This window comes from Sminthopsis crassicaudata, chromosome 4, assembly GCF_048593235.1.
Source record: "Sminthopsis crassicaudata isolate SCR6 chromosome 4, ASM4859323v1, whole genome shotgun sequence".
Classification (NCBI taxonomy): Eukaryota; Metazoa; Chordata; class Mammalia; order Dasyuromorphia; family Dasyuridae; genus Sminthopsis; species Sminthopsis crassicaudata.
The window spans coordinates 161824559-161838741 of NC_133620.1; the positions used below are offsets into that span (position 1 = coordinate 161824559).

General features: G+C 33.7%; 1 protein-coding gene across 1 annotated transcript in view; it reads left to right on the plus strand.

The window, feature by feature from the left end:
• AHI1 (Abelson helper integration site 1) overlaps positions 1-14183 on the plus strand; it is a 227732-nt gene that overhangs the window by 19102 nt on the left and 194447 nt on the right. Inside the window, 3 exon segments of the mRNA XM_074309767.1 lie at positions 1295-1514; positions 2370-2562; positions 7115-7210. Coding sequence (XP_074165868.1) covers positions 1295-1514; positions 2370-2562; positions 7115-7210 — 509 coding nt within the window.

Here is a 14183-nt window from a genome sequence, read left to right on the forward strand (position 1 = left end):
ATGGAGGGTTACACTTTTCTTTACTCTTTGTATTTCTCTGAGTTTCTATTTCCCATTTCCTTTCCTGCTTTATTTTTCTTCTTAATTTTAGCTTTTTGCTAATTTTACAGAACTCATTTTTTTCTTTTTCCATCAAAGGTGACTGTAGTAAAGGATCATAGTATTTTAGTGCTGAAAAAGATCTTAGTGACCATCTAGTCACAGAACATACATTGTATGAATCAGCAGAAACCGTGTGATAAATGCCTGACCATGAATCTCTTCAACATCATGAATAACTTATGTTTGAAAACTCAGGGTAAAGGGGAACCCATTATAGCTTAAGGCAAACCTTTCTGTTTTGTGACAAAATTGATTGCTGGGATTTTTCTCTTAAATTAAGTCTAAATCTCTGAAATATATGCTAATCTTACAAAACCTGAAGATATTTGTCAGGTTAGGTTAGTCAGTTCTTGTTTAGAATCATAGAATTATAGAAAGGAGAAGAATCAAAGGAAGACTTGACCTGCTGTTCTGGAGGAATAATGACAGGAAACCAGTGGTTGAGATATTTATTTTTCTTCTATTGTCTCTGCCAGAGGATGAATGTTTTTGGTTCATAAAGGCTGAAATAAAAGTATCGCTCATGCAGCTGGAAGTCAACAATGGACAGTGAGATAGTAAGAGAGCAGCACCTATCCTTGATGATCTGGTCAGCAGGACCAGATCAGTTTGAGCTCAAGATTCTTAAAGAACTAGCTCACATTATCACTAGGCTCTTTTCAGCCTTCACTAAGGTTCCTTCATATCTAAAAGAGTTGGAAAAGGGAATTTGTACTTATTGATGGGATAGATTCCACTTATTGATAGTAACTGAAAAATTATTGATGAATTAGCATTTTTAATTGTTACCATTTAACATATAGTCAAAAACAACTTAATAAGCACAGTTAAGCTTTTATTAAAGTACAGTAAACAAAGACAAAATTAAATATTGATGTATGTGAAAGCATGTGACTACATGTTAAGATGTATACATATATTTGATGTTTATATATTAAATTTATGGATTATGTTTTTACCTTCTATATGGTATAACATAGTCCCATCATGGACCTTGTCTAAAAAAAACCTTAATTATCAGAAATATTGTAGCAATGTCTGTAACAATTCTTGAAACACAGCTATGGCCTATAGCCAAAAAACACAGCAATAACTTATAGCCCTCAGTCAGTAAAGCAGGGGCCTTAAGACCCATAATAAATTTCAGATATCTTGACATTTGATTTTAATTGCATTTTCCTCTTGCTTATAGTTTCTGAAGACAATGAAGAAAGTGGTATTGATAATGTCCAAGAAACATCAAGCCCAGAAGTTTCAAGTCAGTCTAATAGAGGGTTTGATGATACCCTTGTTTTGGGAGTTTATGTCCATCGAACTGATCGACTTAGAACAGATTTTATGATTTCTCATCCAATGGTAAAAATTCATGTGATTGATCAGAATACTGGCTTGTATGTCAAGAAAGAGCACAGGTAATTATATTTCCCCAATTGTCCATCCATCAGGTTTGAAAATGGCTCATTTTGGCCAGCTCAGTGATGCACTAGATTGATCACTGACCCTGAAAGCAATTCAAATCCAGCTTGAAAAACTTAACACTCACTAACTGTGTGACCCTAGGCAAGTCACTTAACCCTACCTACCTCACCAAAAAGAAAAAGAAGAAAATGGCTACAGTGTTAGACTAATGCATAGCAAAGCTCATATGTTAATGTGCCTTTTAGCTTGTTTAATTTTAAATATTCTTACTCCCAAAATTGCAAGCTGCTTTTGAAACTTTTAACTGTAAATAGCAGCACTACAAAATAAAATCACTTGAGTATTCGTAAGAATTTTTAAAAGAAACCCTCTGAATATATTCTTTTTATAAAAGATATGTGGGAAAAAGAAAACACATATGTTAAAGATTAGCATATAAGACCATTATACCATTAATTAATAAATTCTGAATTAGGCACTTTGAGGAAAGTTGATAAAGACATACACCCTACCTTCAAAGAGTTTACCAACTAGTGTTCTATGTTAGGCTTATCAAAATCTAAGAAAGCAAAAGTTTCCATCCTGTATATCAGGAAGAATTTGATTCTAATGTTTTTGGTTTTAAAGTTTTCTCCCATGTAACTAGAGAAGTTACTTTTCAGCTTTTATTATTGGGAACCAAAGTACTTCTTACCTTGATATCATTATGATCTCTTACCACTTAATATCATTATCAACTGCTTTATACAATTGTCCATCCTTTTCTCTCTCCTTCCCTCCCTCCCTTCTTTCCTGCTTTCCTTCCTCTCCTTGTAATGTTTTATATTTTTCTTTTTTTTTAAACATAGAAACCGAGCAGTTTCATCTTTTTATGAACAAGAGAGAGTAGAAAATGTCCTTCCTATTATGACCCAGCCTTATGATTTCAAACATTTTAAGTCAAGACTTCCAGAGTGGGAAGAACAAATTGTATTTAATGAACGATTTAGTTATTTCCTCCAAGTATCTGAAAAAAGCCCTAGAGTAATTCTATTTTTTGAGGTATGTTACATTTAACAGATTTTCACTTTATTTTAACAATTTAATATATGCTTTATGACTGACAGATCACATTTGATATGTAATCATTTCTCAATTTAAATGTACAATAATTTAAGATTTTGTCAACAGTGACATCTCTGAAATCAATGTGTCAACAAATACTTATTGAACACATTTATTCTGCATTGTGCTTTTGGATGGAGAGTAGTGGTGGTAGAATACAAAGAGTGTATGACATGATTAGAAATTTCAGTGTGCCAGATTTAGGCATCATGTCAGGGAAAACTTCCTAACAATTAAAAATTTCCCAGGGTGAAATGGGTCACCATTGAGATTACTTAATGTATGTTTTCAGGCAAAAGCTGGATGACCACTTGTCTTATGTGCTGTAGATGGGATTTTCATTCAAGTATGGAATGAATGGGATGTCTGAGGCTTCAGCCAACTCTGAGATTCTGGGTATTGTAATAAGCTTCTTGTCATGAGAGGAATTTACAGTGTAATAAGACTTAATTCAAAATCAGTAATTGTAAGACAGTCTTGAACTGTTAGATGATATGATTAGGTTATAGGTCTATGAGGAGTTAAAAGAAATCACTGTAAATTGAAACAAGTGCAAGAAGCTTTATGGGGAAGGTGGTCTTTGACAATGAGCCTAAATGGATATGTAGAATATAGAGAATAACAGGAAGGGGGGGGCTATTCTTTGTTGGGTTTGGGAGGAATGAGAGCATTATATATTCAGGGAGAGAAAAAGAAACTGACCTAATGGCAGTTAATGGTTTATGTTTGATATAGAATCATAGAATTGAAAGGGATTTTAGACATTATATACCCCAGGTTACTTTTATACTATCCTGACATTTAGACATCTGTTCTGTGAATAGATGATGGTGAACATAGTAGTAGAGAACTCATTTAAGAAGTGACTTGTCCCATTTTCAGACAATTTTAATTAGGAACTTCTTTGTATTGAGTCCACATTTTCTTCTTAGCTCGCATTCTCCTTGAGTGACCCAGCTCTACTGCTCTAATTGCTGATCCTTACAGACATCTTCATCTTCCATCACATCCACATCACACCCATTTCTCTTTGTTTCCTCTTCCTTGAGAGGTGGATCTAGGAAATTCATTGAGTTTAACCTCCTCATTTTTCTCATGAGGAAACAAAGTCCATTTGATTTGCTCAGAGAAAATGTCAGTTTGTTGGGTTTTTTTTTAAAGTTTCTACACAATTCTCTTAATAACCTTTAGCTAGCAGATCAGGATAATTGGGAATATGTACTATCTATCAAGGTAGTTTCCCTGAGAGCCTATAACTAATCATTGACAGAAAGATCATAGTCTCATAATTCTAGAGCTGAACGGGTCCTCAGAGGCATCTACTCCAACCCCTTAATGTTACAGATAATATGGTCATCTTTCTAAAAGTGATAAGAAAATAAAAGTTCATTATAATACTACTTCTATTAATAGCCAACAGATATGTAGTACTTTAAGTTTGCAAATTGCTATACTAATATTATCTTATTTGAGTCTCACAATTACTATATAAGGCCCATGTTTCAGATAAGGAAACTGAGGCTGAGAGATTCTGACATCTTTCAGCTTATATCAGCCACAGTATTTGAATCTGTATTTCTGCTTACAAATCTAGATCTCTATTTTTTCATAGATACATAAAATTAAAGTTGGAAGCTATTTATCCATACAGTTTAATTTTATAAATGAGGAACTAAGGGACTTGAGGGTTGTGATATCCCCAGTGTCATATGGTGTATATACCAAATACCAATGTTTTCTGTCCTTAGAAATTTCTCTGGATAAATGAATTATTTTATGGGATATATGTTAATTTTTTTATTTTTCTTGGACTAGTCTTTTGATATTCATCTCAATTCAATACAGCATTATTAATTATGTATGATATAATAGAGAGGGTGCTGGTCTTGGAGCCAGAATGACTGGTTTTCAAGTACTGCATCTGATACTGACTGTGACTAGGTAAGTCAGTTAAATTTTAGTACTTTAAGTGACTCTCTAAGGCTGCAAAGAAAGTTTGGACTTATACTTGTAGGAGTTTTCTCATCCGGAACTTGCCCATACCAGTGAAATCATAGACCATGCCCTATCTAGGTGGTTTCTGTGTAAGATACTATTCTGGATATTGGAATTAGAAAGACAAACAGAAAGAAAAAGAACAGTTCCTCTTCTCAAGTTGCTTAGAGTCTACTATTATATTGGCATTCTATAATCACTTTATTTTAGGACTGATGAAAGTTAAGTATAAATATAATAATAAAATATTATATTCATCTGAAAATAATAGTTTTTCATTGGATTTGTTAGATTGTTCTGTTATTAATTAAGTTTGACTTTATAAAACATGATTTATAAAGGTTTATAATTGAACTACAAATAATTATTTCTATTATGGAAGGCTACATTTTGATTCCAGAGCTAATTCTTGGATATATAGCTATAAAACTGTCTACGTTTAAAAATGGGTCAAATGGTCTCTACTTTATGCAACTAGTCAGATAAAATGTCCACAATTATAGAGAAAAAAATTCAAGATTTAGAAAAATAATAAAGCTTATTAAAAGAAATTTTATATAGTCAAACAGAACATAGTAGTTTGTAAAAGTCAAAGACTATTTTCTTTGAATTTAGTAGATACATGTGGATGCTCATCAGTTGGGGAATGGCGGAATAAGTTATGGTATATGAATGGTATGGAATATTATTGTTCTATAAGAAATGAGCAGCAGGATGGTTTTAGAGAGGCCTGGAGAGTCTCACATGAACTGGTGCTGAATGAAATGAGCAGAACCAAGAGATCATTTTACACATCAGTAGCAAAATTATATGATGATCAATTCTGATGGACATGGCTCTTTTTAACAATGAAGTGATTCAAATCAGTTCCAATGAACTGGTGGTGGAAAGAGGCATCTGCACACAGAGAGAGGGCTGTGGGGAACACAACATAGCATTTTCACCTTTTTTGTTATTGTTTGCTTGGTTTTTGTCCTTTCTTATTTTATTTTCCTTTTTGATCCGATTTTTCTTAAGCAACATGAAAAACATGAAAATATGTATAAAAGAATTGCACATGTTTAACATATATTGGATTACTTGCTGACTAGGGAGAAGGTGGAGAAAAGGGAACGGGGAAAATTTGAAATGAAAAGTTTTGCAGGGATGAATGTTGAAAACTATCTTTGCATATATTTTTGGGAAAAAGCTATTATTTAAAAAAAGAAAATAAAAAGCTACTATTTTTCTATTTTATGTTTATAACATTTCTTTGACAGTACATATTCATGGTTATTTTTTTTACAACATTATCCCTTGCACTCACTTCTGTTCTGATTTTTCCCTTTTCCTAGATGTCAGGGGAATATGTTATATAGTATATCCTAGATACAATATATGTGTGCAGAACCAAATTTTTTGTTGCACAGGAAGAATTGGACTCAGAAGGTAAAAATAACCTGGGAAGAAAAACAAAAATGCAAATAGTTTTCCAGTGTTCCTTCTTTGGGTGTAGCTGATTCTGTCCTACATTGATCAATTGGAACTGAATTAGATCTTCTCTTTGTTGAAGATATCCACTTCCATCAGAATACATCCTCATATAATATTGCTGTTGAAATGTATAATTATCTGGTTCTGCTCATTTCACTCAGCATTAGTTCATGTAAGTCTCTCCAAGCCTCTCTGTAATCATCCTGCTGGTCATTTCTTACAGAACAATAATATTCCATAACATTAATATACCACAATTTACCCAACCATTCTCCAATTGATGGACATCCATTCATCTTCCAGTTTCTAGCCACTACAAAAGAGCTGCCACAAACATTTTGGCACATACAGGTCCCTTTCCCCTCTTTAGTATTTCTTTGGGATATAAGCCCAGTAGCAGCACTGCTGGATCAAAGGGCACAGTTTGATAACTTTTGGGGCATAATTCCAGATTGCTCTCGAGAATGGTTGGATTCGTTCAACTCCACCAATAATGTATGAGTGTTCCAGCTTTCCCACATTCCCTCCAACATTCATCATTATTTGTTCCTGTCATCTTAGCCAATCTGACAGGTGTGTAGTGGTATCTCAGAGTTGTTTTAATTTGCATTTCTCTGATCAGTAGTGATTTGGAACACTCTTTCATATGAGTGGAAAATTTCATCATCTAAAAATTGTCTGTTCATATCCTTTGACCATTTATCAACTGGAGAATGGAAAAGTTACTATTTTAAAAAATTAATTATTTGTTATTAGATTGACTGAGGTGAAATACCAATAAGATAATATATATTTTCCCTCAGTTCAAATTACTTAGATATTGATTTAAGTTTGTATCTGATATATATATATATATATATATATATATATATATATATATATATATATATATATATATATATATATATATATATATTAAGTACAACAGCATTAGGATTTTGCTTTCAGCTAAAAAGTATTTATATTTAGAATGCTAATAGCTCAATAAGAATTAATATGTCTTTGAATTAAATATTTACAGATTCTTGATTTCTTAAGCATGGATGAAGCCAAGGCCAATTCTGAGGTTCAAGTCCAGGAAAGTGGTTTTCGCAAAATTGCATGGGCATTTCTCAAGGTAATTTTAAAAATAATCTAAAGATTTATGATCTTCCTTCATATTCCATGAAGCTCTATATGAAGATCCCACAGCAGGAAAGTCTGAAACTCAATTTGAACTCACTTTTTACTGGCACCAGACCCAGCTCTCCCTCCCCATCTATCCCTCCTTCTCTCCTCCTCTCTCTCTCATTCTCTTTCTCTTTCTTTCTTTCTTTCTTTCTTTCTTTCTTTCTTTCTTTCTTTCTTTCTTTCTTTCTTTCTTTCTTTCTTTCTTTCTTTCTTTCTTTCTTTTTCTTTCTTTTTCTTTCTTTCTTTCTTTCTTTCTTTCTTTCTTTCTTTCTTTCTTTCTTTCTTTCTTTCTTTCTTTCTTTCTTTCTTTCTTTCTCTCTTTATCTCTCTCTTTATCTCTCTCTCTCTTTATCTCTCTCTCTCTTTCTCTCTCTCTCTCTCTCTTTCTCTCTCTCTCTCTCTCTCTCTCTCTCTCTCTCTCTCTCTCTCTCTCTCTCTCTGTCTCTTTGTCTCTGTCTCTGTCTCTCTCTGTCTCTCTCTGTTTCTCTCTCTCTGCCTCTGGAAGGTCATAGGCCTGGGCTACTATACCCTGGCTTCCTTACTTTTTTTGATAACACTTTTTCCTGATTTTACTCCATGTCTGATTTTACTTCCTCAGTATCTTTTCCTAAATTAATAACCACCTCCCTCTCTCTTAGAGCAGATATTCTTTAGGGATCTGATTTTTTTTTGTTTTTGAGATTTATATTCTCCCATGGTGAACTTATAAATTCCTATCTGTTCAAGTCACTCACATATCTATATGCTCAGTCTTAAACTTTCTATGTGACTAATATTCCTTGATTTCTTCTCATCATCTTAAATTCAACATATCTGACATGGAACTCATGTTTTACCCCCTAAATTCACTTGTCATGCAAACTTTGCTTCTCTTTTGGGCCCATTTGTTTCCCCTAGCCCCTTTTTTCCTAATCCCAGAGCCTACCAAAGAGAGATAGGTAGATGGTTGATGAATAGATGGATAGGATAGATTAAAAATACACACAAACTCCTCCTTTTCTTTAACCTCTAACCAGTTACAATTCTTGTCAAGTATACCTTTGTATCTGCTCTCTAACCTCAAGACTTAGTGACCCTGATTATACTATCCTTTTTCTAGTCCAAAATAATCTTCAGAGGTTTACACCAACCAGGTCATTCAGGTACTTTAAAAAATCCTTCAATTGTTTCCTTTTGCTTCTATTTTCCAGTCTTTTTTCATACTAATTTATATTGGAGAGACTTCTGGGGGCAGAGTTGAGATGGCAGAGTAGTAGAAACATTGCATCTGAGTTCTCCCAACACGTCCCTCTAAACAACTTTAAAGTAATGTCTCAAATTGAGGTAGGAGCAACACAGCCAACAAAAGGTCAGAGTGAGGCATTTTTCCAACTCAGACAAACTTGGGAAATCAGGAGAGATCTGTGATTTTAGGGTAGAGCTTGGCCTTGATAAATGAGTTAGAAACCAAGGGTCACATAAGAAGTAAGTTAGCAGAGAATATAAAAAATGTACCTCCCATTTCTATGGATAATGGAAAAGTTGATGACGGAGATAAATAGGATCATGGATAGTAAAACATACTTTTGATTATATGAAATTAAAATGGCTTTGCACCCCTCTAAAAAACAGCCAAAATGAGAAGTAGGAAACTGGAAAGTAGGGAAATAATTTTATACCTAATTTCTTTGATAAGTGTCTCATTTCTCAATTATATAAAGTCAAATTTATAAAAACATGAGCCAAACCCAAATTAATAAATGTTTAAAGAATATGAACTTGCAGTTTTCAGAAGAAGAAATCAAAGTTATCAGTTGTCACCAAAAATGCTCTAAATCACCATTGATCAGGATACTGCAAATTACCTAAGGTACCACCTCACACTTATCAGATTGGCTAGCATGACAGAAAAAGAAAAGGACAAATACTAGAAGAAATGTGAAAAGATACAGTCACTTTTGTGCTATTAGTAGAGTTATAAACTGGTCCAATCATCTCTGGAAACAATTTAGAACTTTTCCCAAAAGGCAATAAAACTGTTTATTCTCTTAGATCTATACATACTACTATTAGTTCTGTATCCCAAAGAAATCCATAATAAAAGGGAAAAGGATCTACATGTTGTTTTTTAGTCATTTCAGTTTTGTCCAACCATATTTGGAATTTTCTTGGCTAAGATACTAGAGTTGTTTGCATTTCTTCTCCAGCTCATTTTATAGATAAGGAAACTAAGGAAAACAGGTGAAGTGACTTGTCCAGAATCCCACAGCTAGGAAGTGTCTAAGGCTGGATTTGAACTTGTCTACCTCACTTCAGTTGTAGCAGTACTTTTTGGGGTAGCAAAGAAATGAAAATTTCAAGGATGCTCATCACTTGTGAATGGCTAAACAAGTTGTGGTATATAATTATGTGCTATAAGAAATGGCCAGCCTGATGGTTTCAAAAATACCTGGGAAAACTTCAAAGAACTGATGTAAAATGAAGTGAGCAGAACTAGAACGTTATATACAATAACAACAATATTGTACTGTTGATCAATTGTGAATGAATTAGCTATTCTGATTAAGATAGTGATCCAAAACAATTCCAGAAGACCTGACCAATGAAAAAAATACTCTTCCCCTCCAGAGAGAGAACTAATGAACTCTAGTTTTATCTAGCATGTCTTTCCTTTCTAATCCTGTTGGTGGTTATTAATATTGTTGTTCAGTTGTTTTCAGTCCTTTCTGACTCTTTGTAATCCTATTTGGGGTTTTCTTTGCAAAGACACTGGAGGCCAAATTGTAATTCAAAAAGTGAGAACTCCTTACTCCAGGTACAGCATTCTCTCTACTGTACCACCTGGATGCCCGATGACTTTTAATACTTGAACTCTTTCTTTCTGGCTACTTTGACTTGGAAGTTCTGGATTTTGATTCCGAAGTTCCTGGGAACTTTAATGTTGAGCAGTTTTTGTGCCACTAATGACTTATTTCACTAAGTGACTACATATTCACTTTGTTCTTTGCCCTAGTTGTATAGATAGGAAAGTTGCATTCAGGCTTTGAAATATGATAGTTAGACTTTATATAATTAAGGTTTTCAGTTTGTCCACCAGTTCTTAGATGTCCACTTGACCACTTTTCCAAATAAGTTGTTTCTGATAAGAGATAGTCTTACTTTTTCTGATTTTACTGAAATCATTTGATTTTGTTTCAGTTTTTCTTGTTTACAGTCACTTATTTCTGCCTTGTCCAGTATGATTTTTCAAAGCATATATTATGTTCAAAGCATGTTTTTATAGTTTCCCTTCAAAGCTGTTTATATTCTCATTTTTTCCATTCTGGATCTTTCATTTCCTTTCTAATTCTTTTGTCTAGAACTTTTTATATATATATATAATCATGAAAAAAATCCATTTTGCCTCATTTTTTTCAAGATTTGTAGTAGACCTTGGGACAAGTCTATGATTTTATTTGTGGTTTTGCTTATGGATTTGGACAATGAAATTATTTTCTTTTCTGGATCTATGTCCAAGAATTTTTGGCTGTAGATTGTTTATCATTGATAGTGGGTTTTTATGCTTACTTTTTTTTTTTTTTTGAGGCAGTTAGGGTTGAGTGACAGGGTCACACAGCCAGGAAGTATTAAGTGTCTGAGGCCAGATTTAAACTCAGGTCCTCCTGACTTCAGGTCTAGTGCTCTATCCACTTTGCCACCCAGATGCCCCACACTTACTCATTTTTTTACTTAACTGAATTAGCACTTTGATGTGGAGACAGGTTCTGTGTACTTGGGACAAATTGTGGGCCTTCTTTGGTACTCATCTGTGGTAATTTGACTCTGTATATCTTAAATACCTCAGGAGTGAATGACTAGCATTCTTCAGTGATGGAGTATGCTAGGTAGCTTCAGTAGGAGGAGTGTGGGATAGTCTGAACCAGCGAGTACATTGATCATTGATGCCTTTTCAATTTGGGACTAGTTTGGTGTCAGATATACACCTACAGATTTAAGGCATCCTTAGCTAGACTGCAGACTGGCCTTTTGCCTTTCTGCCTATAGTTTCAAACTCTAGATTTCTCTGGCTTAGTGCTAGTCTTTGAGGTAGGCGGCTTTCATAAACTGTTTTCAGGCCAATCTTTTCTATGTGGATCCTTTCCCTATTGCCTATAGGTTTTTGGCTGTCTTTTTGTATAGATCTGAGCTTTGGAATTCTTGATCATTCTTTTGATTATTCCTTAGTCCTGTGCTCTATTTTTGTTCTTGTTAAAACTCTTGCAAGAACTATACTTTTCTGTTTGTACTCACTTTTCCATATTGAGGAGACTCCACCTCTTATTCAATAATTCTCTCTTTTATATCTTACCATCTTTTGCTCGTTCCCATTTTTTTTTAGCATATACTGAACCTGATTCCCTTTGGATAACTACACCCCTGGCCACATTTTCCACTACTGATTGGAATGCTTCTTGCTTTCCACTACCATTTCCAGATTCTCCCTCTACCAACATCACTAAGAAATCAATTATTTTTCAGTTAAATTTGCCATCCTGTTGAAATACACAGAAGAGCTATTTGGAATACATGGGAACCACCTGACAGTGGCTGCTAGAGATCCAACCCAGAATGTTCTCTGACCTCTCCCTGAGAGGCTGTTGCATGTCTGAATTCCCTCCTCTTCCCTCTGTCTCTAATTTATCTCATTCTCAGTCCCCAACACCTGTGTCAGCAAAGCCTGCCTTTCAACTCCTTCAGATGTTATAATCCACTGCTATGGAGGCTCTCAGAAAATTAACCTGTCCCTTACCACCCAATTAAGATTCCTATAGCTCTTTATCTGCTGATTCCCAGGACACTATCTATCCTTTCAAAATGATTTCAGCCTTCCTCTCTAAAGCAAATCCTTCCTTCATAACCAAGTTTCTTTAGCATGCATATGATGTTTCCTCAAATATTCTAACTTCATAAATTTTTAATCTGTTCATTTCCCATGCCTTGCTCCTTCCTTCACCTCAGCTATATATAAGAGTCATATCCTTGATGTTGTCAACCCTTACAACTGATCCATGTTCAAGAACTCTGAAAATTTTTTTTATCTAATCTTTTTTTTTTAGCTATGTCTTAATTCTCTCAAAACTACTTCTTATCCATAAACACCATGATCTTTTATCTCTCTGAACATATCTTTTATGTACCAATATATGTATGTATTAATCCTTCTATATTAGATTGCAAGTGTCTTGATAGGGACATTTTAATTTTTGCTTTTTTTGTTGTTCGTATTCCTAGAAGTTAGTAAATTGCTTGACATATAAAATTAAAAAAAATAAATCCATGCTAATTGATTGGTTGACTAATTTGTTAGGAGTTGTGCAGTAATGGGATCAAAGATAAAGCTAGAGAAATTAGCATTAGTGAACAGTAGATACTTCTCTTCAGCTTTGACAAACTTAACATCAAAACTGTTTCCTTGTTTTTCTGTTATGAAGTCAGGAAGGTTGTATTTTATTTAGAGCAATACAAGTCCTTTTATGTGTCATGACATTGCCATCTTGTGGCATTTTTGGATATTGCCACAAAAGTTCTTTTAAGAGTTCAAGCTATGTTATAAATTGCATGTTAGGGATGTTATTTTATTTTATCACATTTATATATTTTTGTGGAATATTAATTTTGTATTTTTATGTTAGTCCATTTAGTTATCCAGTAAAACATAATTATGCTTCTAAGGCCTTTGAATGGTGAGTCAATTCTGAAGTTAAATCTGATGTAGTAGCCAAAATCATCCCCAATTATTAAACCTTTAGTTTATGACTTTAAGATTTATCATTTTTAAAAAAATTAATTTCTTTAGAATTTGTGAGAATGGTAGTAGTGACTTGATTGAAGCGAATTTACTGGTATACTGACTATACTTGGATAATTCAAAAGGCCTATTTCAACAGTGTGAGTACTAACTCTATCTATACTGATTATATCATCATCATATATAGTTACATCTCTTAATATAACTAAAAACATAATACCCGGGAAGCTCTTTTCTGGTAATAAACCTTTTCATATTAAGATGCTTATTAGATAATAATTCATTGTCAGGGATATGCTTTTCAGCTCATTAGGATCTGCAAGAGTTTGTTCTCTGCTGATATAACCCTTGAAGATACAACATCACTTCTGTGCCACAGTTAATGTGTTGGAATAAAACTTTAGTATTTATACTGCTTAGGAGGAAAATATCATGTCCAGATGGAAATGAATTTCTAAACTTTAGCTGTTCAGTTGTGTCTAACTCAATGGTCTTATTTGAAGTTTTCTGGGCAAAAGTACTGACGTGGTTTGCCATTTCCTCCTCTTATTTTATAGAGGAGGAAAAAAAAAGGCAAACAGGATTAGTTGATTTACCTGGGTAATTTACAAACAGGTAGTAAGTGTCTGAGACTGGATTTGAACTCAGGAAGATAGTCTTCCTGATTCAGACCCTTCACTCTAGCCCCTAAAATGACTTTATTTATTTGTTCTCCCAAAGATGCAGATTTCAACCCATTCATGCCTGCCATATCTCCTCTTTCAAGACCTAATTCAAATATCTCTTATTGAATGAAGCCTTTGTTAAGATTCCCTTAACTACTAGTGGCACCCCCTTTTAAACTACCTTGTATTCAATTTATGATTATATTTATGCTTCTGTTTAAATATTTTGCATTTATTTACACTTATTTTCTTTATATTCTATATAAACTACTTAGAATATATGTCCTTGTGGTTTTTCCTGTTAGAATATAAAATCCTTGCAAACGGGGACTATTTAATTCATTGTATTCATATCCTTTGTGCTCCTAATACAGTGCCCATGGGAGAACAATAAAAAATACATGTTGACTGATGGAGTGAGTGGAGTACCTTTGATATATACTTGTTATCTTTTACCACTTGGCCATTCAAACTTCATTTTATTTGCC